This window comes from Ammodytes marinus (assembly GCF_949987685.1).
Source record: "Ammodytes marinus genome assembly, chromosome: 1".
NCBI lineage: Eukaryota > Metazoa > Chordata > Actinopteri > Uranoscopiformes > Ammodytidae > Ammodytes > Ammodytes marinus.
This window is the reverse complement of record NC_137230.1, coordinates 34,171,741-34,198,749: the sequence shown is the minus strand read 5'-3', so window position 1 is coordinate 34,198,749 and position 27,009 is coordinate 34,171,741. Positions and strand designations below refer to the sequence as shown.

The 27,009-nt window shown below is 40.1% G+C and overlaps 2 protein-coding genes across 2 annotated transcripts; both read left to right on the top strand.

Annotated features, from left to right (window-relative positions):
• Nucleotides 1-353: 353 nt before the first annotated feature.
• On the top strand, nucleotides 354-10,837 carry chrnb4 (cholinergic receptor, nicotinic, beta 4 (neuronal); the record flags this gene model as incomplete). The annotated part of the gene is made up of 6 exons (XM_080052612.1): nucleotides 354-406; nucleotides 6,307-6,445; nucleotides 7,428-7,472; nucleotides 7,680-7,789; nucleotides 8,504-9,557; nucleotides 10,673-10,837. The coding sequence occupies 6 exons, from the start codon at nucleotides 354-356 to the stop codon at nucleotides 10,835-10,837; spliced, it is 1,566 nt and encodes a 521-aa protein (XP_079908738.1).
• A 5,447-nt stretch (nucleotides 10,838-16,284) lies between these two features.
• chrna3 (cholinergic receptor, nicotinic, alpha 3) lies at nucleotides 16,285-26,085 on the top strand (the record flags this gene model as incomplete). The annotated part of the gene is made up of 7 exons (XM_080029142.1): nucleotides 16,285-16,313; nucleotides 17,367-17,592; nucleotides 20,489-20,533; nucleotides 23,186-23,295; nucleotides 24,147-24,870; nucleotides 24,946-25,425; nucleotides 25,957-26,085. 7 exons carry the CDS (start codon nucleotides 16,285-16,287, stop codon nucleotides 26,083-26,085), a joined length of 1,743 nt encoding a protein of 580 aa, XP_079885268.1.
• Nucleotides 26,086-27,009: the final 924 nt, after the last annotated feature.

The window sequence follows — 27,009 nt, the reverse complement described above, 5'->3', positions numbered from 1 at the left end:
GTGTGAACTTCTAGTCGCTAATTACCGGGTTGAGGAACTGCTGGACTTGCTGTGGGACTCAGAGAGCGAACAGAGCAGCGCGCCAGGGCAGGCTGCGGACCGTGGAGACCCGTCCCGTGTGCTTTCAGGACGGTTTTGCGACTTTTATTGGGGCGTATTGCTGCCAAAAAATAACCTCCATGAAGGCACACACATACCCGCTTTATGATCTAGTTTTTCGGGTGTCGCCACAGCGCTGGTTAAGTGTCCAAACGGTTATGCGCGTAAAAACTGTCCGGCATGACCGACAGGGAGAGCGCTGAACACGGCATCTCATCACCGACAAACCCCGCTGGTCGGATGGTGCCAACAAAATGACTCGAGCTCTCTCCATCCTCGCTTACTTCTTCTCTGTGATCCAATGTAAGTGTGTCTTTCTTTACCCTATGACTTATCCTGTAGTGTAGGCTACTGGCATGTCCTGTTATGTTATATTCATTTGGTTGAAAGTGCCTTTGTGCGTATAAGTGATTTGTCTTTTTTTGAGTGTCCCAACGTGGAAGTTTTCAGTGCAATGGCTCAGCTGCTCATGTTGCAACAGCTCAAACGATACAGAAGACAATATATATTTGAACCTTAATAATGAATTGAAGTAGATAGTACATTAAAATCACATGCATGAAAAGCAAGTTCAGCTAAGATATGATACAACTGTTTTTCACCACTGTGATGAGTCAGTCCCGCAATCAAAAGTGGCCTGTAGTCACGAAATCAGCCATCAGATCTTATCTAGCCTATATATAGATATTAAGAGTATAGGGTCACTAGCAATCACAACCTCTACAACTGAGAAGACAGCCTTTCAAACCGAGATATAGCCAATACTGTTCTTTACTTCTTCAACATGTGCAAAGCTGGTCTACTTGGTGAGATCAAAGGCGCTCTAAGTTTCCCTTTAGTCTCTCTGAAGGATAAGTCTATTCATTTGTATCTCTTTATGTCACACCATGTGCATGTGTTGTGTTGGAAATGTATGACATTTAAAGGTGGAGTCCGTGATTCTGATCGCTTGTTTTGTCAAAATCAGTGAATATCTCCTCAAAATCCGCTGCCTGTACGTGTGTACAAAAAAAAATCTGGTGTAAATACACAGCCTAGGCTCTGTAAACGGGGATGTTGCTGGCTAGGGTAGGCCCCCTTTGTTTGCATTCCAAAATGTGATTTTGGCAACAATCTTTCTCAAGAATAGCTGACTCCACCTTTGAATGAGAGTGTGTATACAAACAGACATCCACAATGACAAACAGCAGTCAACCAAACATTCATACCAATAAAATACAGATAAAATATGTGCCAGTGTGCATATAAATATATGACCAGGCTATAATGCACTGGTAAAGGAATTATTGCACAATGGTAATAGCGGAAGAGGAGATGTGGATTGATGTTGCATTGGGCATAATATATTATATTGAGAGGTGGAAGGCTGTACAAGAGGAAGTGTTTGTAATTCATAACACCTCAGTAAACCTTTGCCCTGTGTTTTGGTCCGTACACAGACTCCATTATTATTTCTGGATTCAAACTGTGCGACATTTTAGTAGAATAATGTTTTTGTGGAGTGACCTTATCAAATTCACAATGGCTGACTCTAGTATTGTATTAACACGCCTGACCTCACTCTCAATCAACGTAATGTCAAGTAAACACTCATTGTACGTTGCTCATTTTAGCCATTAAAGTTAAACACACACACACACACACACACACACACACACACACACACACACACACATTTGAATGGTTATACTTGTGAGGACATTCATTGACGTAATGCATTCTCTAGCCCCATACCCTAACCCTTATCATTAACACTAAACGCCTAACTCCAACCCTTACACTAACCCTAACAAAAACCTCATTCATACCTGAACCTTAAACACTATAGTCTTAACCCTCCAACAGCCCTTGAAAGGCCTGTCCCGAAGTGAGAACCGGTCCTCACTTTCCGAAAATGTCTTCACTCTTCTCTTCAACTTCTTAAACTCAAATTGGTTCTCAGAAGAAGAAAAAAATAAGTGTTAAAGCACACACACACACACACACACACACACACACACACCTACACACACACACACACACACACACACACACACACCCACACACACACACACACACACACACACACACACACACACACACACACACACAGGTAGCAGCAGGTGATCACAAGTTCTCGCAGAGTGCTATTGGCCTTCACCTCTCGGTAAGCCAGAGCTTGTTTGACTGTGGTCTCCGAGGGCTTTTGACAACACACCATCTGTTAAACAGTGCTGTGGAAGTCGGGCTGTGTTGGATGTTGGATGGGACCTTTGCCAAATAGCTGACAATGGCACAGTGGTGGCAGCATGCTCTGACCCGTGGGGGCTGTAGTCTGTCACCGCTGCCACGCCCTGCTAAGCCACCGGGAGTCTGTGGGCCGATAATGACACTCACAGTTTGATATGGAGCAAGAGGTTAAGCTTTAGGAGTTGAAGGTCTAATATTGTACTTACCTATGAGACACTGAGCAGGGGCGTAAAACAAAACTCTTACTAGTCTCTGTGGGTCCCATTTCTCCCTTTGTCCATGTTGATTTATTTTTTCAATTTTGAGATAAGTATCATTTAGTCTACAACCGTTTACATGCATCTGTAGAGTTTAATAGGGCAGTCATTGAGAACTGTTCATACCAAGATAAAAAGTAATAATTATCAATTACTCCGGACACTCTGGTGGCGTAGTGGATAGAGCGTGTACCATATTGGCTCCAAACTTCGTTGCCGTGGTCGTGGGTTAAAATCTGACCCGCGGACCTTTACTGCAGGTCATCCCCCATCTCTGTCTCCCCATTTCAACTCTATACTGTCCAATAAAGCTTGAAAATGCTAAAAGATTATCACATACTGTATATGGGGTAAGTCAGCAGTTTGAAATGACCCCACATATCAACCCCCCTTCCGTAATAGATTGTAGCCGACAATAACTTCACTACGGTTAAATGGGGTGAAATAAGGGCCACATGTTTTCATGATTGTATGCTTTGATAGGTCATTTTCAAAGACATTTTCACATGAAATTGTAGCTAAGTCATCACATAGCTCCACAAACGCTACATGTGGTAATTCTCTGAGGTTCTGAAGTCATGAGTATCACTCTACTGAGTATTGACAACGCCAGCGATTCTTCTTAATCGTGGCCATCAGTAACAGTCTAGCCTCATTACCGTGGAGACCGCCAGTTAGTCGACTCAGCTATACGTACCGTGAGGGGGCATTAATAACTAACAGCATGTAACGGGAATGGAATGGTTGTAGTGCTACATGTATTAATTCTGGTTTAGATAGGAAATGCTGATCATCAGTTACAATCAGGGTCTGTCTTCACCTTTGACACGGGCACCATTTATCAGGGACTTAGGGAAAGAGTTGCCCTGCGTTCCGAATTGCATACTCTTTCTTTTTTCTATTCTACATACTACAGCCGACGATGAAAATAATCTAGTTAGGATGCAGTAGGCATACTATTGGGACATTCTTAAACGTATTTATTTCATTATAACATTGTGCCTTGATCTTGCCTCTTGCTTTTGTATCCGTCGCATCCCCGTTTGTTTTCATATGGAGGCTCCGTTGATGTGACGTCACTTAAAGTTTGCACTGGATTATGGGTCAGAATCGCCCAAATAGGATGCTGTTTTCAACACTAAAAATTTTGGCCGGATTTAGTAGACATCCGGATCTTTTTAACCAGCCTAAATTTGGCCACAAGAATCGGGACATACTAAATCCCTTTTCTACCGTACTAAATAGTAGAAAGTATGCGATACGGAATGCAGGGATGGAGTTAAAGTGTTGGTAATATATTCAGAGTGTATTCTCCTTTTAAAAGATACTCCAAGTGGTTTTGCTATAGGGAAATAAAAGAAAAATCGTTCCTCTTCCCAAATAAAATGACCTATTAGGAAATTGTTGGGTTCTTCATAGCATAACATTTCTCATATTCAGAGCATATTCTCCTTTTAAAAGATACTCCAAGTAGTTTGGCTTTAATGGAAATATAGACTTATTAATATGCTGTGAAAATATCGGCCCTCATCCCAAATACAGTTACTTACAAGGACATTTTTGGCTTCTTCAATATCATTTATACCCCGATGCCAACCCTGGGCCCCCTTAATTGACAGATAATGTTACTGGAGTGGATACTGATACTGGAAAGTTAGATTGTGCAGCTTGGTCATTTTTATTTATAGGTTTTCAAAGTTGTAGCGCAGAGGCAATGTCTTAAAGTTCGATTGTTTAGTTAAAAATCAGGTGTGGTGGATGTGAATTATATTGATATTCGACCAGTACCATATAGGCCTATGTCAATACCAAAACAGCAGTTGGTTTAGGCTTTACATACAGAGAGAGAAAGTAGAGGTTTAAAAGTCATGGTGGATAATCCTGTAGCATTGTATTGGTCAGTTCATTTTGGCCTTTAAAGGAACACCCTTTCAATAAAACAACAAATCAAATCTCCAAGTGCTAATTTTCTGCTGTCATTGCTTTTTGCTCTGCCAAATATACGTCAACACAACAGGGCCTTTACTCCAATCAGATGTTATTTGGGGGCAAGTTGCTAGCCCTGCACATTAATTAAACCTGCACTTGACAATTAGCTAACAGGCTGCAGTGGCATGCAGAGTTATATCATGTTTTTTTTACATGTTTAATAAATCACTAATAAGGTCTGATTTGTTCATTTATCCCTCATCTGCTCAGGAATTAAGTATTTTTGATGTTGTTTTAGCGTATGGAATTTTTTGGAAATAAATAATTAATAAGTGGAAAGAAGATAAACAAATGAAATAAAAAATACTCAAAATTATAAGTTTAATATGGTGTAAATTTGGGTCCCTTGGTAACTTGGGGCCCAAGGCAATCACCTACCTTTAGCTACCTTTAACTGGAGGCCAATAGTGGTCTATGGCTCCAATTGGTCACCACCATATTGCTAAGCCACACCCACTTTGAGTGATCCAATCGAATCTGAAGAAAATCTGTTCCCCGTCCACATATTCTGATTCACTATGAAATACGTCACATTGCAGAATCTGGAGAAGTTCCAAATTCCTTTTGAATGTGACCTTAAACGTGTCCTAATAATACTGCTTTGCCAGACATCAGAATATTATCAAGATTTGGTCTGGGGAAAAAACGGTTGGCACACTAAAAATAACCCTTTTTATTGCACACTTAGACTGACCTTTGTTTTTTTCTAAGATATTTGGCGTCTATAGTCTGAATACTCAGAAAATGGCCAGAAAGCAAAAACAGCAACAAACTGGATTGTTTGGACCACATTGTGAAACCACTGCAGAACACTTAGCAAAATAATATCTCATTCTGTGATTTCCAGACAGATCCATCCTCCATTATAAAAATAGCCCACATTGTGACAGCTGAATGTATTTGGCTTCAAACTATACCAACACAGCAGTTTAGAAATATACGGTTATGCAAATAACTCTAGCCAATCTGTAATTGTTGGTCCTAATGGATTAAAATCAGCAAGGGAAAATACCAGCATACCGAATCTTTGTTTGTGTTAATTCTAGCGGCCCCTTTGGACAAAAGCGGTAGTTTTTTTACACCACCAGCTGTTGTTCCTGGGTGAGCGTAACCATGACAAAGGCATTAACCAGAACCAAATGCGTTCTTTGCACTGATGGTCTCGTTTGCTGTTACATGTCATTTAGGATCATCAGAGGAAAATTTGACTGTTTCAGAAATATTTAAACGTTACTCGTAGCTACTTTAAGTTCTATGCAATATAGCACCTCAGTTCGATTCAAAATAAATCAACAGTATCCATCAACTTTAACCAAGTCACAGCATTCATGGCCCTTTGTCTGAGCATGTAGTCTTTCCCCATGGAGAACTACTGTAGGTCTAAAGGTTTCTTGATATTGGTATGTCTACACTCAACACCACACTACTGCCATCGGTGTTTGAGTGTGTGTATGAAAATGTGTGTTAAGATATGTGAGGTGCATTGTGAAGCGCCTTGTGACCCTGGTCTGTGAAGGGCGCTCTATAAATAAAAGCTTACTTACTTACTTACTTACTTACTTACTTACTTACTTACTTACTTACTTACTTACTTACTTACTTACTTACTTACTTACTTACTTACTTACTTACTTACTTACTTACTTAAACTTGAACACATAAATAAATAATATCTAAATATATAAATACATAAATGATCACTGAATATAACCGTGTCACCACCAGGCCTCAGCTGTGCAGACTCGGAGGAGCGTCTCATGAACTGGCTGCTGGGAAAGAATCGCTACAACCCGCTCATCCGCCCGGCCCTCAACCGGACCGAGAGGGTCACCGTCAAACTGCTAGTGTCTCTGGCTCAACTCATCAGTGTGGTAAGGCACCAGAGTGTGTGTGTGTATATGTGTATGTGTGTGTGTGTGTGTGTGTGTGTGTGTGTGTGTGTGTGTGTGTGTGTGTGTGTGCATACTATATGTGTGTTAAGAAGAAAGTTAGAAAGGTAGAGGTTGACAGAAAAGACATAGCTATAGTCACAAGGCTTTTCAGTTCAGTTCATTGCAAACCGGTCCTTTGTGCAGAAAGGCCGTATAGCTGCAAACGGATGGATGAAGTGGAGGATAGATCTGGTCAGCTGTGATCTCTGCCCGCGTCACGTCCAGATTGAAACTTCAGCACATTGGATTAAAAGGGCCATAAAGCTGTTTTAGCCTCAGCGATAGAGGCTCCCCTCTGATTAACAGTGCAGGCCCCAGCTTCCAGCAGCAAAAGCTCACTCACAGCTGCAGTTTATGGGTTTTGCATTGTACCCCTTGGAGTAATTTGCATTTTTCTATCAATGTATTGGAAGTGTGTATGTGATTGCAATGTGATTACTATGCCACCAGTAAACCTGCTACCACTGTCTTCAGATCTTAAATAACCTTTTATTTGCAATGAACGTTGCAGGAGACAAGTAGCTGTTGATTCCGTATGCGAGACTGTGTTGTTTTTGCTTGTTACACCATAAGAAACTACCTTTGTTTTTAGGGCATATAAGCAAAGTGTATAATTTATTATAAGAATATCTAGCGTAATATATTTCAGATGTGTAAGTAATTAGCATCTCTCTAACAGTTATTCCCAACCTTTTTTGTCTGACACACGCATGGGGTCCTGTTATATTAACTAAAGTAGGCTATATCCCATCACCTTCATGTTCCAAAAGGTTGGTTTGAGTGGATTTTAGCGGGGTTTTATTTACTCTACTTGCTATTACTATTAGCCACCAATTTACACCATTGTATCCACTACTTTTTGAATGGTAAAATGTAAATCTAGATGAGAATAATTAGCATCTCACTTTTGTATTTTTTGCAGAATGAGAGAGAACAGATCATGACCACAAATGTCTGGCTCACTCAGGTAAGTGTCATGTCGTGTTAAATGTCCTTCCACCTGATCTTGAATTTAACCATAACCACTTATCCCTTCTCAATGTGGAACAAAACGCTTCTGTAATTGTGCTTCGAACTTATTTCACTGATAATCAAGCATGTAAATAGCAATTTGCTGGTCTTGAGATGGTGTGTGGAAGTAGAATTTGACGACCAGGTCACTCTGTCTTTCCAGCACTGGGTGGACTACAGGTTGTCATGGGACCCTGCGAAGTACGAAGGCATCGACAAGCTGCGTATCCCCTCCAGACACATCTGGCTCCCGGATATCGTTCTGTACAACAAGTAAGCATCCCTGGGTCATGTCGTAGTGTTAAGTTAATTTGATTTGATTTGATTTGATTGAAATTTATTTTTAACGTGTAAAAGAAAAAAAAATTAAAATATACAGAAAATAATGATGTTGTACAAAATAGAAAGCAAAATTAGTCACATGAATGACAAATACTTGATAATTGTAACAACATTTTCGAAAAGGAGTTACAGTTACCGTTACAGAGATATTTAACAAGCTTTTGTGAGAGACAAATATACTTGTAATGAATTCTGATCTTTGTCTCTGAATGGGAATGGGAAACCATCTCTTAGACATTAAGCCTTGTTTTTCAACTGAGCGGTGCAATTAGACTTCAGTGTATAGGGTTATACACTGAAGTCTGTTGATTGGTCGACAGAATCACCATTTCCCTGCAAGAGATGTGTTACGTTCTTCTTTTCATTGAATTGATTTGGCGGCCTAGACTGTGTCTCGTGGAAAGGACAGATCTAGTATTGCTCTTCCGTACCAAACCAAACTGTACTGCTCAGTGGAAATGAGGCATTTGAGAATTAACATTAATTAAGATGGTTTCTGGTTCGTTCTTGGCAGTCGACAAATAACCAATAAAAATGTTCTGTATGAGTAGCTTTCCTCTGCAGGGTTGACAACACAAGCCTCAGAAATTAACACACAAGCTATGTATCTAAAATTGTTCTCTCTCTTTCATCCCTCTCTCATAGTGCTGACGGTACCTACGAGGTGACAGTCTTCACCAACGCGATCGTTCTTTTCAACGGCAGCGTCAACTGGCTTCCTCCCGCCATCTACAAAAGCGCCTGTAAGATCGAAGTCAAACATTTCCCCTTCGACCAGCAGAACTGCACCCTCAAGTTCCGCTCCTGGACCTACGATCACACAGAGATAGACTTGATCTTGAAGTCTAAAGTGGCCAGTATGGATGACTTTACCCCCAGTGGAGAATGGGACATCTTGGCTTTACCGGGGAGACGGACTGTCAACCCTCTGGACCCAACTTATGTGGACGTAACCTATGACTTCATCATCAAGAGGAAGCCCCTTTTCTACACCATCAACCTCATAATTCCCTGTATTCTGATCACGTCTCTAGCCATCTTGGTCTTCTACTTGCCTTCGGACTGTGGTGAGAAGATGACCCTCTGTATCTCCGTGCTATTGGCTCTCACTGTGTTCTTGCTTTTGATCTCAAAGATCGTCCCGCCCACTTCACTGGACGTCCCGTTGATTGGCAAGTACCTGATGTTCACTATGGTGTTGGTAACCTTCTCCATTATAACCAGTGTGTGTGTGCTTAACGTGCACCACCGATCTCCTAGCACCCACACCATGCCTTCCTGGGTCAAGCTGGTATTCCTGGTCAAACTTCCTGCTTTGCTGTTCATGAGACGCCCAAGCAATAATTCGGCACGCCAGAGACTTCGCCAGCAGCGGTGTCTGCGGGCGAGGAGATCCATTTTGGGCTTGGGGTACCCAGTTGTGTCCAAATCCGGTATCACCATGTCATCGTCTGCCCTGCTGTCTTCCGAATCGGCCTACTCCACCCCGGGACACAAAAATACAGCTCCTCCAATGGGGTATGGCCACTCTAATAGGAAAGGGGATTCACGTACACATGATTACCTGCCAAGTGGTTTCAATTCGACCCAGGACTTCCAGCAGAGAAACAACCCAGACTGGCCTGCCGATGTCCAGGAGGCGGTGAACGGGGTGCGCTTTGTGGCTGAGCACATGATGGGAGATGATGATGATCAGAGCGTACGTATACATATTGTTTTATTACATCGATCTGCACAGTGCTTTAATTGATTGATTGGTTTGATTGACTTGGGTGTTCTGCACCATATGGCACCCTACCCATATGGACTTACAAGACACGAGTCAGTAACAATGACTGGGACGCCCACATGACAAATCATCGCATACAGTTCCATAAATTCATCAAGAAAACATTTCAAAACATTCAATTTCCACAACAACAATGTCTCAGTCTGTTCAATAACTGAGTCTCTGTTTAAGTTTTTTAAGCATTTTCTGCAAACTTGCCGAGACTAATAACTACATAAACAAAAATATTTTAATGCATCGCTTTTGTGTTAAGGTTAAAAGTTACTCGCTTTAGGTAAGTTTAGACTCAATAGCCCCCTCATACATTGATTCTGATCCTCATAAAAGGGACCAAACTTGTTTACAACATTTACTGTACTGTCTGTCTGTGACCTCTGAAACGCAGGACGAAATACCACTAACTTAAATAGTGGGTGTGACACAGCAAATTGAAAGCAGACATGGGACAATCAATTGCGTTGCCTGATAAATCAATAGAACGAGGGGAGGCAACCAGGAGTGAGAAATGACTTGTTCCAAAAACATCCAAGGACAACGTTAAAAATGGGGTGAAAGGGTCAACGGCTTATTCAGCGAAGGTCTCAGCAATATGAAAATGGTCCTTACAAGGATATAACTTAACTATGTTCCCATTGAAATATTTGTCAGTCAGTAACGAGTAACCTAACAATAATGTTACCTATATTAGTCAATATAATTTATATATACTGTATATAGCAGTATATAACAGTATACACAATAAAGGATATTCCACTGCATACGCCCTTTATACAACAGTTAAGAACCAATCAGATCGCTTGATTCAAGCCACCTGTTTTAAAAATGTAGATGATTTGGGTAAGATTTGTCACTTTCACACTTATTAATTCATTAATTAACTCAGTAAGACTATCTGCCCTCGAGTGGCTGCACTGAGAAAAGGCATCGTCCACAGTTATCACACAAAAGCTTCTCTGCAAGTTCATTATAATACACGCCTGTGTAACTGACTAAATTAAATATTTTTTTTGTGTGTGTATTTGCAGGTGATAGAGGACTGGAAGTATGTGGCCATGGTGGTGGATCGTATGTTCCTGTGGATCTTTATCATTGTGTGTGTGACGGGAACTCTGGGTTTATTCCTTCAGCCAATCTTCCAAGCTCAGATCGTTCCCAACCAGAACCCCATCACAGAAACTCCTCGCATATGATGAACTGCAAAGAATGGCATAGTGGATAGAGTGCGTACCATATTGGCTCCGGCCTTCGTTGCAGAGGTCGCGGGTTCAAATCTGACTCGTGGACCTTTACTGCGGGCCATCCCCCTCTCTCTCTCTGTCTCCCCATCTCAACTCTGTACTATCTAATAAGGCTTGAAAATGCCCCAAAAATTATCTTAAAAAAAAAGGAGACAGGGCCATGTTTGGGATCTTTTTCAAGCTATTTTATTATAATAAGCAGTCATTGAAAATGAGGGTCACCCCTCAATTGGTCTCTCGAGGATAAATAAAAGTTAAATGAAAAAAAAAAATGAAAAGTTTAAGCAGATGGGGTTGTAAAACCTTCTTCGGGGTTATTGTGTAGAATGTTTGAGCATTTTTCAGGACAGACTTAGTAATAATATAATATAATATTCATAAAAATGGTTTAACTAGTGTATTATTACCGGGGGCGGGGGGGACCAGTAGATGCAGCTCAATACTCCGATATTACACACTGTACCTTTAAAAACCTGTGGTATACTGGCAGGGATCAAAAAGCACTAAGAGTAAAATTGTCTGTGCCAGAGGAAAAAAAGGAATTGCAACAACCATTGTGTACACAAGTGGAATCGACCGAATCATTGTACACGATAGAACATGGATAAAATGTCTTCTACTAAGAAAAATCATGTTGTATACAGAACCCTCAAAGGAACCCCAATTTTGAGGAAAGGGTACGTCTGCACGGAAGGGACCTAATGTACCATCATTGAACTGAGGTTATTACCCCCTAATGTCGACAAAGGGACATCTGCCAAACTGGACTCTTGCAGAAATATACCCACTAGGACGAAAGATAAGATATGAGGAACATCTGTCTACTGTCAGACGTGGTTTGACTCATTATTTGTGTTAAAAAAGTTATATTCCCGTGTCATTGACTTTTGATGTGTGATTAAAGAATGGATAGTAAAGATCAACGGTGTCCTCCTTCACTTTGATTAAAAACTATGAAATCCCCCAATAAAGTCTTGACATTGTCGGGGTCTTGCCAAAGTGCTTAGTTAATCTACGTTGCTCGGCAATAAAGTGTTATCCTCAAAGCTAATGGGTACGCGGAGGACGGTGCCAATTCTAATATTTCATCGCTAAGGTAACGAGGCTGTTCACTTGAAATGTGAGAATGTGTGACCGGGCAAAAAAAATATATTGATGAAACAAAATCGTCAGAGAAGGAGCTGATATTTTTTTAAATTTCCTGAGAACCATTGTATACCCATAAACCTGACACTTAATGTGTCGTTAAAGCTGTAGTGTGTAAGTTATGTTGCCCCCATGAGGAATTCAGAGTAATTACAGCAATAGTCGGCGCAACTAAATGAGGTAAGCCTTCGTTGATAGCTCATGGATTTTATAACTTCTGCTGTACGTCCAGGTTTTTTTTTTCTTAGCAGTAGAATCAACAAAGGAAACATTTCTTTTTTCGGATTTTTCTCAACTCCAGCACCAGTTTGTTAACACTGCCATACTGAGGAATACAGAGAGAGTTTTGTTGGGCGGATAGGCTTAATCAACTTTGTATCAACTCCTTTGGCGATGGCTTGAATACAACTTTTTTTGGCTTTTTTTTAAATGAAAAAGTTACACAATATAGCTTTAATCAAAACAACATCTACGGCTTAGCATCTGCAAAGAACAGACATAAAAGAACGTAATTGTTACAGACCCGGTAATCTCATGGACAGTCATACAGTCAAGTGCGAAAGTTTGTGAACCCCTTGAACATTTTGGAATTTTATTTATTGTAACCATCATTAATTCATTTTTATCAATACCAGTATTTTTTATATGAAATAACAGATGTTTGTTTATCAATTCAACATTTTTATTTTCCAGAAATCAATTGTTAAAACAGATAAAACAAATTATTTGACGAATGTTGTATGTGCAAAAGTTTGTGAACCCTGAGCTGCATTGCTTAAATGGAGCAGGTAAACACAATCAGATGGGCCAAATTGAGTCATGAAATGGACCAATGTAGTGAGAGATCTTTAGGGAAGAAATTGGGCGGCACTAGATACAACAGAGATAAAACCAGGTCAGTTTAGGCTCACCAAAGTGAACCCATACAGGTCAGACATGCTAAAAGGGGAAACAATCTCAGAGGATCTCAGGAATAGAGTTGTGATGCTGCACATTTGTCTGGGGACAGCTATAAATTATTTTAAAAAAAGTTTGAGCTCCATCGGTCCACCGTGAGGCAAATCATCTACAAATGAAGAGCTTTAAGAGTGACTGAACATCTGCCTAGAAGTGGACTTCCTTCAAAAATATCCACAAGCGCCACAAGATAAGTGATTTTTCAGTTAAAAGCCAACCCAAACATTACATCTGGTGATTTGCAGACCTCTCTTGCAGCATCTGGGACAGATGTGCATGGTTCCACAATAAGAAGAAAACTCAGTCAACATGGCTTTCATGGGATGGTTGCTGAAGAAGCCTCTGCTCTCAAAAAAGAACAAAACTGCTTGTCACAACTTTGCCAGAGAGCACCTGGAGATACCTGAAGTCTTATTCTGTGGACAGATTAGTCAAAAATTGAACTGTTTGGTCACAACCAAAACTGCCATGTTTGGGCAAAAACGCAATTCTGCCTACCACCTAGAGAACCTTCTCCCAAGTGAATAATGGTGGTTTCAAATTGTCTGCAAATCTCCAGGTGTAATGTTTGGGTTGGGTTTTACCTGAAAAATCACTTTTCTTGTGGCGCTTGAGGATATTTTTGAAGGAAGTCCACTTCTAGGCAGATGTTAAGTCACTCTTAAAGCTCTCCATTTGTAGATGATTTGCCTCACGGTGGACCGATTGAGCTCAAATTTTTTTTTATGAATTTATAACTGTCCCCAGACAAATGTGTAACATCAAAACTCTATTCCTGAGATCCTCTGAGATTTGTTTCCCTTTTAGCATGTCTGACCTGTATGGGTTCACTTTGGTGAGCCTAAACTGACCTGGTTTTATCTCAGTTTTATCTAGTGCCACCCAATTTCTTTCCTAAAGATCTCTCATTACATTGGTCTATTTCATCAACCAATTTGGCCAACCTGATTGTGTCAACCTGCTCGATTTAAGCAATGCAGCTCAGGGTTCACAAACTTTTGCACATACAACATTCGTCAAATAATTTGTTTTATCTGTTTTAACAATTGATTTCTGGAAAATAAAAATGTTGAATTGATAAACAAACATCTGTTATTTCATATAAAAAATACTGGTATTGATAAAAATGAATTAATAATGGTTAAAATAAATAAAATTCCAAAAGGCTCAAGGGGTTCACAAACTTTCGCACTTGACTGTATGTACATTTCCTCCAGCGTTAAGTATCTGTTAATGGCTTATATTTCTTCAGACCGACAAGTGGACCTTCACCCACACACAACATACACCACTCAATATACAGTGCTGAGTCAGTGGGGCTCCTTCGAGATTCTTGGCTCTTTTTGTGACCCTGTCATTTAAATCAAGGGATAGCAATCAGTGTGTTAAATGCATGGAATCGCTTTACCTAAATCTTTTTTTTTTTTCACCAGTTGTCAAGATCAGCCATTGCTTTTTCATTAACGTGTTCGCGTCCTGTCATTAGTGAAGAGTGACAGCGACAATCCATCATCTGTTTCAAATCCAAACAAGCCTGGAAGAATAGTCACTCAACGCTCAACGGAAGGTCCCATAAATCACACTGGCAGCAGCCTTTGGTCGTTAGTTTCCAATAGGATATGCATGGGGAAACTAAATAACAACATTGCTCCGGAGCACAGAGGAAGCCAAGTGGTTACTGTGTGTAGGCCATATAATTGCAACAGCGCTGGTTTCGATTCTAGCTGTAGACGTTGCATGTTGTAGGCAACCCCCCTTTCTTCTGCAATGTTTCCTGCCTGCCTCTAAATCTATTTCTATCCAATGAAGGAAAAAAAACAAAAAAAACAAAAAAACATTGAGACCATTGAGAATTGTCCTGTCCCAATTTGTTTGTTACCAGCAAAGATATACCCTTATATAGACCTAAAAAATGTGTGGATTCAATGTTTTTTAATCAAAGTATTTTTAAATATACAGGATACCCTTTTGTTGCTTCAAGTCAAAATGTGTTCTTGTTATTCTTGCTGATGACGTGAATGTGTGGGTGCACAAACAACTGAAGTTTCCATTGTATAGAGGGCTGTCTTTAGACTAAAAGCTTTCTGAAGGTCAAATTAACATTTATGTCTACGCGTATGTGATATTATCATTTATTACTCCCCCTAGGGAACACTTCTTGTTTCACTTGCCGCCACTTAAAGGTGTTGAGAACGCATGGGGTCACACACCAAACAGCATATCTGCTGTCGGAAGGGATTTAATTATTGTTTGAGGACACTTTGGCTAGAAAGCACTTGGACCTCCCCTTCATACGGCTAAAAAATACCAAACCACTATGCCATCCAATAAGAAGGAAACACATTAATTTTAAATTACAGTAAAACAAAAAAAAGACAGATTTTAAGACATAGCTAGGCCTATGTCACTGTGTGATATATATGTGGGCCTATGCCTCCAGATATTGTACATTTTGTAAAAAAACAAACAACTCAAGATCAATAAGAATCAATCAAGATAATGTCTGTTATGTCCCTAAACTGCCACAGAGGGCCCACCCAGACCCAAACACAGCCACAGCACACAGAGAATATTGATCTTTTTCTGATGAAGTGAAAGCTTCTTCTTTTGGTTTTCACAAGGACACTGTGAGGGGGCACTATGTGTGACTGAGTCTGTGAGCACCAGCTGGAGCCATGTTCACTGTCCATGGGACATTTTAGCTCTGCACAACGTTGGTGCCAATTCGTCTTTATGCAAGAGATCTGACCGTGTTTCAGATTAGATGTAGTATAATATTGACAAAGGAAAACACGTCTTTGAGTGCCTTGAAAAGCGCTATATAAATCCAATCCATTATTATTATTATTATCATTAAATGAACTAGTTAATCAATTCAAGGGATTATTTTAATCTAATTGAAGCTTGCTGTGATTTAAAATGTGACACCAGTCTTTAACCTGTTCCATCACATCAAGTCGCCCTATAGGTGGTGCTTTTTTGCTCTCCCTCCCTCTCTCTCTCTCTCTCTCTCTCTCTCTCTCTCTCTCCATCCCTCCCTCTCCGCTCCCTTCTCTATCCCTCTCTCTCTCTCTCCATCTCCATCTCTCTCTCTCTTTCCCTCTCTCTCTCTCTCTGAAACTGCAGACGCGCTTTCCCTCTCCACACTTTCTCCTGCTGTCTGCTACACGGAGACGCTGCTGCTGCTACTGACCTGATAGACAGTCTGTGCTACTGACCCTGGATGGATTGATTCATATTGATTTTATCACTTAACAGAAAACGATGAAGGGGACTATTTTCTTTGTTTTGCCAACATGTTCCATCCTCCTGTTTCTCCTGCCCGGTGAGTAATAACCTAATACTTTTGACGTAACATTTTACTTGTTGCTTTGAATAATGCTATTGACACAATTAGTTATGAAAATGACGTGTGCAATATTAGCAGTTAAACATAGTCATTTTGAAATGACATCATAGGTGAATAAAACTGTATGCTCATGTTCAAGTATCACAATTCAACCGGGAATATTCTTGGAAATCCAGGTGATAAGTAATGACATTCAGCCTATTGTTGTTATTCATTTTAATGGATGCATGTGTATATATTGGTGCCAATTATTCTATCTACTCTATATATCAATTATATCTATTTTACACTGAGGGAAAACTTGGAATGAATCAAATCAATAAATCATAAAATAACAAAGGATTAAAGGTGGGTATGTGGAATATGAAATTACACAGTGCTCCCCTAGATTCCCTATTTTACATTTACTCAACAATAAAAACATGTATTAATGCATTATGAATGCGTCTCAAATGCCTAATAGATTCTGAATTTGGCTAAATGTACAGGCAGTGCCACACATGGACCATTTGGAAGATCACATGGGTACAAGCATTGCTATTGGATTAGGATTTGTTATAACTGCAAAAACAAATGTAACATTGTCCACAAAATAAGTCGTCGTTAAAAGTCGATGTCTTATTTAGATAAGGATGTTGATAATTTATCTAAAATAAAAACTTGGGTTGATCATCAAATAACTCATTACATTACATTAACTCCTTTATAGAGTTCTAATAGTGTAGCCATTTTTGTATTAACAGATTGTAAGGACACAACACCTGTGAATCAATACACAAAAATCTTAAAAAAGTGACACGCACTCACACACAGATCCAACAGAAGAGTTACTATCAACTCAACTAAATGCATCAAAACTACAGTATGTCTAGAGGACACAAGCTCCTGCCAGCACAAATCATCCATTCACTGTAGCCAAGGTTTCAGTATCAATAAAACAACCTTAGAAATATGGCATTGAAATACAGACAGAAATGTCCTGGTCCCCTGGATTTATGTGTATTAAACATTGGTCCGTTTGCTATATAGACACATTTTGAACACAGCTGTAGCCTACTCTATAATAAAGCACATTGCAGTGACAGGTTCATGTCTGACCCTCTGCTCTCTCTCAGGAGTCTCCTGCTCGGATGCAGAACACAAGCTTTTCTCTGTGATATTCTCTCACTACAACCAGTACATACGGCCCGTGGAGAATGTGTCTGACCCGGTGGTTGTACAGTTTGAGGTGTCCATGTCACAGCTGGTCAAAGTGGTAAGTGGTGTGTGTGTGTGTGTGTGTGTGTGTGTGTGTGTGTGTGTGTGTGTGTGTGTGTGTGTGTGTGTGTGTGTGCCCAACAAATGTTTAAGTTGTTGATTCTACTGCTAAGAAAAATGTACATCAGAAGGTATAAAATCCATGTGCGATCACCGAAGGCGTACCTCAAAGATGCACTGACAATGTTTTTGAAATTACTCAGAATTCCTCAAGGGGCGATTTAAGTTATGCACTATAGCTTTAAGTTATTGTAGCCTACAACATATTAAAGAAGGATGGTTGATATTCTTAGTGATAGTTGCAGACTCAATTATTTGCTAGACAAAAAAAAAAAAAAAAGTAGTCCCCAGAGTATGCTACGCCCCTGCTTTTGTGTTAAGTGGGGCTATCATAAACAGCATTACATGTGGAGTGTCTTAGCATATAGAAATAGCAGCCTGGGTTCATAATCCTGGGTGATCTAAATGGTGAAAGGGGGCTGTGTGGCTAATTGTCTGGCCTGAGATGAGATGGGCCATGTCAGCTGTCTGAGGGCCTTTCAGTTTAGGAAGAAGCTTCTATCACTCCATCACTGACACTTCAAACGACGCCTTTTGGATTTAGCGTCAGTCAGTAGATTGTGATTGTGCTGCTGGAGCTAGCTGCAGACAGACGGCTTTGTGTGTCTCCCTGCGCAGACAGACAGGTCAAGAACAGAGGGAGATAATCAAGCAGAAAGGAATCGCAGTTGGACAGGGAGGACAGCTTCATTCACAAGATCAACAGCCTCGGATGCTTTGTACTTAATCACGTCAGGCTGTGTGTGTGTGTGTGTGTGTGTGTGTGTGTGTGTGTGTGTGTGTGTGTGTGTGTGTGTGTGTGTGTGTGTGTGTGTGTGTGTGTGTGTGTGTGTGTGTGTGTGTGTGTGTGTAACAAGAAGAGATCCTCGTCAGCTCTTTTATTCTAAACATTTGACCAATATCACCTTTGTAGAGAATAGATGGGTTAGGGAAAAAAAGCATTCACATTGGCGACATTTTTATACAGAATAATGTGTTAATTAGGTAGATTTGGAATTGCTTGCCAGTAGATTGTGTTAGGCCTACCTTTGGGCAGAGCATGGCTAGCTGTTTATTGTCTTCGTACTACTACCGTTTTTTTACTTCGTTTTTTTTCTTATGGTTTCTTATCTTTAATTAATTAATATTGTTATGCTGCTGCTCTGTGAATGTTGAGGAACCAAGCCTAATATTTGTAGTCTTGTGTACTGTACAATAAGAAAAGTGCTTGTGATTCTGATTCTATTCTTCATGCATAGCTAATTATAAGCTAGCTGTCTCATCTTACTCTTGGCCAGAAAGCTGGAAACAATATCAAGCTATTTCTTTAAGTGTGTAATATTCAGCAATTCAATAATTGTTTTTATCCAATAATAGCCAATAGTGCATGTAACTATGTATACAATAACATACAATAGTATCGTCTACACAAGGGTTTTTCTGGACAGTTATAATAGACAGTGGAGGCGGTCACACACCTGTGGCCATTGCAATCTGTTTTCCTTTTGCCCGAGTACAGCCAATGTCTTTTTTCTTTCACGGAAAAGAAGCTCCACACAGTGATGGATGGCTATTGTTCCCTGCCCACACCTGAGGCCTCTAACTCAGAAGCAATTGGTATTGGTTGGCCTACACCAATTACTACAGGGCTGTGAGAGGGCTAATCTAGACCATCAATAGCCTCTCCGCCCGAGCTGGGTCAGTTATCATCTCACAATCAGCGATCATGTGACAGCTCCTGCTTGAGGGTGTCAGAGAAGGTGCTTTGGTGGATAGTTGGAACAGAGATTGCTCTTTCAAGAATGAGTTTTAGATTTTGAGGTGTGTGTGTGTGTGTGTGTGTGTGTGTGTGTGTGTGTGTGTGTGTGTGTGTGTGTGTGTGTGTGTGTGTGTTCACTTTCCTTGCGAGCATTTATTTTTTTGGAGAAGATTGATACAACTCTCATGTCACTGAAATATGAAGCTTTATAGCTAGAAATCAAGCTACATATATGTTAACGATATACTTATTTTGATCAAATTGCTTGGAATAACAATAAGATAAAAAGTGAAGTAAAATTAACAATTGGCAAAATGATGTTTGCAGAGGTGGTGTCATTGCCCTTGCTGGTGGGTCTTGTTCAGATACATAATTCCAATGCATGAATATTCAGACATGCTAGAAATTCAATGGCTTTTTTGTTTTCAAAATCCGATGGAACAGATACTGTATACTTCCATACTGAGCTGTTATAATTAAAGTTGAGTGTGTGCTGCGGTCTACCGGTTCTGGTTGTCATGTGTGTGTCACACTCTGGACGTGAAGGACTCAGGTGTCTCTTTAAATCCTGTTGTCTGGGATATGCTGAGGTTTGACCCGCCAGACATCACATGCACAGACAAACTATCCTCACTCACTGGTGATATGTATAATTGCCTGTGGTAGCGTTTTTTGCTGTTTTAACTTAACAATGTTACCTAAAGTACGAGTTTATTGAAATCCCAAGTAAAGTGGTAAAAATGAAACACCAAAGTACGGTTTACATGTTGTACTCCCTTGTCATTTGAAAGTGCCTTTATAATTTCAAGTTTTGAAATATTTGAAATTTGTTTTCTTGACCCTTGTATTGTATATTAATTGGACGCTGTATGTGGTGGATGAGAATTGTGTGTACACGTGACATTGTTGGCTCTGCTTATTTTATCATAGTGTTGCTTTCTTGGCCAGGTCATTAACATAAAATAATTGTATCTCAATTAATTTTACATGTTTAAATAATATTGATATTGATTATTCACTGTTTAAATGTTGTTTTTTAAATGTTGCTAGAAGGTCTCACCCTTCATTATCATGATGAATTCCGCTCTGTTCTCAGGATGAACTCAATCAAATCATGGAGACCAACTTGTGGCTGAGGCATGTAAGTAGTTGACGATGCGTGACTGTGACAAATAGACCTTGAGCAAGGACATGCAGTATGGATCAGGCAAGCCGTCTGTCTTACGTGATTCCTAACAACTAAACAGACACGTTGAATAATTCATGGGAGGAAAGCATTTTAGAAAAAAGAAAAAAAAATCCTATAAACCAAATGCACTGAGATTTCATAGTCAATTTTATGATGTTTTTGAAAAAAATGTGACAGTGATTTGGAATCTCTCTTTCTTGCCAAAAGTCCATAACATCCCATCTGACACTTGGACAGAAACCTCTGAGCATCTGCAGCACTCTGAACATTAAACATTACACCGATTTAACCTCGTTTATTACACGGCACTGCTAAATGCTGTGTTCTGATTGCTCAATCACGGCATTCTACAGGGCAATTATATCTCAATAATGACCCGCTGTTAAGGATAATTCACCGTTGCTATGGACCTGTACGGACCGACCAACACTGCCTGTCATATCAATCTGCTGACGGACTACAAACAGTTACATTATACTTTTTTGCACGGCAGGATATTTATAAATCCCTTATCAACACTGTTTAATCAGCGGTGACGCAGTGGACGCAAGTGGACAGAATGTGACAGTTCCATCTAGGTGTCCATACATCAGGGCTTAATCCACACCTATGGAATGTTCTCCAGCCAATCAGAATAGAGTATTCACACAGCCTATGGTATTCAAATCATAACTTTAAACAACATTTTGCTTCAATGAATTGATACATTTAGTTAGTAAGTAGTAAGTAGTCAGTATGTTAGTGTTATAAGCTGTGCGTTGGGCTCCTAGTTAACCTTGTTTGTCTTTATATCTCGAGAGTGACCCGTTCACTATACCTTATCTCTTACTTGTATATCATTATCATTGCAGCTCTCTAAACCTGAAAAAATAAACCTTAAACAACTGATTTAACCTCACTTGTAATTTCATAATCACTTAGAACAAGTCTAACACAACGATAAAACAGTGAGCACATACAGGGCTTAATGGTTTAGGTCATTTACTCAGTCCCACACTAGTGTATCCGCTGCCAGCTTGCATAGTGCAGTGAGCCAGTTTTGAACCGAATAGAGCAGGCTAGGTCTCCGGGTCCCATATTACAAGTGCTTAGTAAATACTCATCTGTGCTGTCCGTACTAAAGGGGTCGAGATGGTATTTCTCTTTGGTCCACTGTAACTGTTTCACTTGTTTTAATGTTAAGGGCATCTGTTGTTTAAGAGTCTATCTGGGCAATGTACAAACAACAGGGTAAGGTACATCTCCCCTTCTGGCCATCAAAATCCTACAGTACACTCAATATACTTACTGTTTGTAGAATAGTGTTACAATTGTTTTTGTCTTGGTTTGCTTGACCATTGTCGGTTTATACGTCTCGTGAGGATAACTGGCTTTTCTCAAAAGAGGGTTAAAACCAGTGGCACAAAGGTCTATTAAACACACTATAAACTGTGTTGCATTATAACTACTCTCAGACCACATAATGTATAAACTCTGTTAATATGCCACAATTGATCTTTCGAGGTTAAATAAAGGAAAATGAATTGGAAATGATGAAGAGTTCTCGTTGTTTTTATGAGACATTTCACAAGAGAATCAGTCGGAGTAGAATTGTATAATAAAAGATAATCACCAGCAGGACACATCTGGTGGCCTATTGCTTTTATGACGGTTTTGTTGCTTAATAAAGATGTTAACGATACACTTATTTTGATCAAATTGCTTGGAATAAAAATAAAATTGAAAAAGTAAGGCAAGGCAAGGCAAGTTTATTTATATAGCACAATTCAGACACAAGGCCATTCAAAGTGCTTTACAGGGGCAAGATTAAAATACACAATACACATTAAAAAAGCGAATTAATAGAAAATAGAACTTTTAAATTCAATAAAATTGCAGGTTCAAATGGAAACAGAAAAGTCGTCAGACTTGATTTAAAAGAGCTGAGAGTTGCAGCAGACCCAATTAACAATTGGCAAAATGATGTTTGCAGAGGTGGGCGTATCTTTGCCCTTGTCTGGTGGGTCTTGTTTGGAAGTGGCTTTTGAAATGGCAGTATTGGTCGGACAGTCCATCAGACTAGATTGGACATTTATGCCCCCCAGAGGATTTGTTGACCTTGGTGATCCGGTGACCTTTCGACTAACCATCTCGTGAGGTGGATATTTGTGGTGTTGGAGTGAAATGTCTCAACTAATACTGGATGGATTACCATGTTCCCTTTGTGACAACATTTATAAACTGTGACGATTGCTTAAAGGTGCTAAGAGGGACTTTTAAATATTTCTGAAACAGTCTAATTTTTCCTCTGATGATCATAAATTACATGTAACAGCAAACGAGACCATCGGTGCAAAGACAGCTATTTTTATATAGTTTTTTGTAATGCCTTTGTCACGGGTACGCTCACCCAGGAACTACAGCTGGCATAGTAAAATCACCACTGCTTTTGTCAAAAGGGGGTGCAAGAATGAAGAACAACTGAAAGTACCTTTCTCTCAACCATCTCTCAAATACGGTTCTATAAGTTCTTAGCTATTGTTACAAAGTTTTGTCTGACTTTGTACTTTTCTTGATCTTATTTTCTATGCAAATGAATCACTAATGACATTTTGTTTTTCTCAGATTTGGAACGACTACAAACTGAGATGGAATCCAAAGGAATTTGGAGGCGTTGAGTTTATCAGAGTGCCGTCCAACAGGATCTGGAAGCCAGACATTGTGCTGTACAACAAGTGAGCGTAACAACAACACATTAGAAAAGCTGGCTCGAAATCATCATTGATTTTTTTTTGGATGCATTTGCCATCGACTATTTCAGAACAATGACATTGTATCAGTCTCCAGTGCTGATATTGCTTTAGCCTTGAGTGAATGAGGCGCATCAGAGGGTGTTATCATTAACTGAAACCACAATGCATCTTCTTTTTGATTGATATCTCCAAGACAGAATAGCAAATTGATTTTAACCTTCAATTTTATCTTTCCATGACTCATCAGTCTGTCTCCAACCGTCAATCTCCCCGTGTTCCAAATTGAATACTCCAGACTAGAGTTCCCTGTGAGGTCTTAAAAGCATTAAAAAATTTAATTTGAATGAATTATTATTTATATTCTTCAAAATAAGGCATTAAAAGTATTGAATTACACCGACAAAGTATTAAACTTCCTTTAAAAAGGTCTTATATTTTTGGATTTTTTAAAATAATTACTTGAAGAGGGGTCGTTATTTGACAAATTGCCTACGCACTTTTTGATTTTGTTATTAAGACTATACACACACTTCACAAAGCTATTACATCAATGTTAGTGTATAAATGTGTGTTTAAAGTTATTTGTTCTATGTGACGTAACTTCTGCTGCAGTGGATTGTGGGTCAGAATCGCCTGAAAAAAGCATGCTGATTTCCACACTAAAAATCACGACCGGTTGTAGTAGTAGGGCATCTGGGTATTTTTAAGCACGCTGCATCTGACCACATGTATTGGGACATCCTAAATCTTTTTTCTACCATACTTAATAGCACGGAAGTATGGAGATTGGAACACAGCCAATGTATTATATGTTCTCTTTCCTCTCTCTACAGTGCAGTCGGCGATTTCCAGGTGGACGACAAAACCAAAGCCATGCTTCGCTACAACGGCGACGTCACCTGGATCCCCCCGGCCATATTCAAGAGCTCCTGTAAGATCGACGTCACTTATTTCCCCTTCGACTACCAAAACTGCACCATGAAATTCGGCTCGTGGACGTACGACAAAGCCAAGATCGATCTAGTGTTGATCGGCTCCTCCATTAACCTCCAGGACTTCTGGGAGAGCGGCGAGTGGACCATAATCGACGCGCCCGGTTACAAACACGACATCAAGTACAACTGCTGCGAGGAAATCTACACGGATATCACGTACTCTTTGTACATTCGCCGATTGCCCCTTTTCTACACCATCAACATGATTATCCCTTGTCTACTGATATCCTTCCTAACCGTGCTTGTGTTCTACCTTCCGTCCGACTGTGGCGAAAAAATCACTTTGTGTATATCGGTGCTGCTGTCGTTAACTGTCTTCCTACTGGTCATAACTGAGACCATCCCATCCACTTCCTTAGTCATCCCCTTGATTGGCGAGTACCTCCTTTTTACCATGATTTTCGTCACCCTCTCGATCGTCATCACTGTTTTTGTGTTGAACGTCCATTACCGCACGCCCAAGACACACACCATGCCTTGCTGGGTGCGGACTGTCTTCCTGGGCTTACTCCCAAAGGTGATGTTTATGACAAGACCGGAGAGGGACCCCGAGCAAGTCACAGTGACCGAAAGCATTCAAACCGACAGACAAACAAGGCCTTGCTCGATTCACACGGCATGTACTTTGCAAAAGCAGGCGCATAAACCTCAAGCGCTACCCTCAAGTGTTGTGTCCACCTTGACGAATCGGCAACGGATTTTCAATAACACGGAGCTCTCGAATCTCAATAACTTAAGTAGAGATCAGGGGAAAATGACGGGATCTACGTTCCTGTGTTGCGAGGGACGTTGCAACTGTTGCTGGCACCAAAGAACCAGCAAACTACCAACGGATTCAGGGGGTGGAAGCGGAGGGCTGGGCAGCCTTGGGGCAGGGCTGACTGGAGGCAGGGCTAGTGGGGTGGGAGGAGGAGGGGGAGGGCTGACTGGAGGCAGGGCTAGTGGGGTGGGAGGAGGAGGAGGAGGGGGAGGGGCAAGCAGCAGCCAGGGCTCCAGCGCTGACTCTACAGATGGAGGGATGGTGTCCGTCTTGTCACTGTCGCCGGAGGTCAGGGAGGCCTTAGAGAGCGTCAAGTACATCGCAGAGAACATGAGGCTACAGAACGAAGCGAAGGAGGTGAGGGATCAGTGGGTGAATGGATTCATTTATTTATTTTGAAAATAAAAAGTGATTATTTATACAGATAAGAAAACAACAAAACAAAGAGTTGGTGGGAGTAAAGATTTATACAGCACTACTCCATTCTCACTTCTCTATCCACTCATAGATCATTTAACTTTTACTCCCAAAATGTAAAGGTGCAACAAAGGTGTATTTTGGTATCATGTATATCGGTGTAGATATTGTATAAAGGATTATTGCAAGGTCATAAAAAATGTATTATACACTAATTAAAACATTTTTTTCAAGTGTGTTCTGAAAAAAATCCTATTCCCTTTACCTACTTCACCTTTAAATATAAATATGAAACCTATCCCAAAAATATATTTTCCTTAAATTGATTTATGAGTGTGTATTGCTTCAACCCATAACACTTACCACAACTCCACCTGATGATAAAATCATTTCAAACTATCACTTTAAAACGTTTTAGACAAAATGTCTGATGTCACTGAAAATAGTTTTTCCTCTGTCATCCTCTCCCAGGTTCAGGATGACTGGAAGTACGTTGCCATGGTTATCGACAGGATCTTCCTCTGGGTTTTTGTCCTTGTTTGTATCCTGGGAACAGCCGGCCTCTTCCTGCAGCCGCTGCTACTCTGGGAAGACATTTGAGTGACTTTTTAAGATTATTTTTGGCATTTTTTTATTTATTTTTTGCTTTATTAAACAGTTTGGAGAGACAGAGAGATGAAATGGGGCAGAGAGGGGAATGACATGTAGAGATCGACCACGGGCTGGATTCTAACCCGGGTCTGCTGTGAAGAGGACTGAGCCTCTGTTGGGGAGTGGGGGGGGGGGGGGGGGGCGCTCTACCCACTGCACCACAAGCGCCCTACATTTTAATTACTTTGACAAAACTCATACACTTGTCTGTTGAACTACACAGGCCATAATTCATTGCATTTAAGATTCTCCTCGTGGCTCACATAGAGACAATTACAGAGTGGATCCAATGTCAAGAAGAATAGATTTGTATATGACTGTGTCTTTAACATTTGTCTGATGCTAATGGTTTATTGACTGCTTCCCCCCACGGACAGTAACGTCGATGCATTTTGTTTGACAAAGTAGTTCAAGGACTCTCGAATGCTCAGGACAAACTGTGACAAAGACCATGGTGGTAATGTCATTGGTGTGAATGCTGAAAGCATTCACAGCTTTGATATTCTACAGCCTTCAAAATATTTCTTTATTATTATTATTCCGCCACTTCTTTGTCATTCAATAACTTCAACATACTTCAACCTTCAAACATGTTCCATATATCAACATGTTCAGCTCTTCAAGGACTTTATTGGTCACCTTCAACATTTTCAAAAAAATTCATAATTTCATATTTATTCAACGTTTTATGAAAAATATTCAGATCCCAGCCACTCATTCATACTTATTCCCACAAACTTCATATACACCTTCAATTGTTCAGCTATTTCAGGACATTAATCTGTATGATTCAGAATTTTTTGCTACACTGCAAAATTTCAAATAAATTCAACTTTTATGAATTTTAATATTTCATGCAGAATTATGATCGTT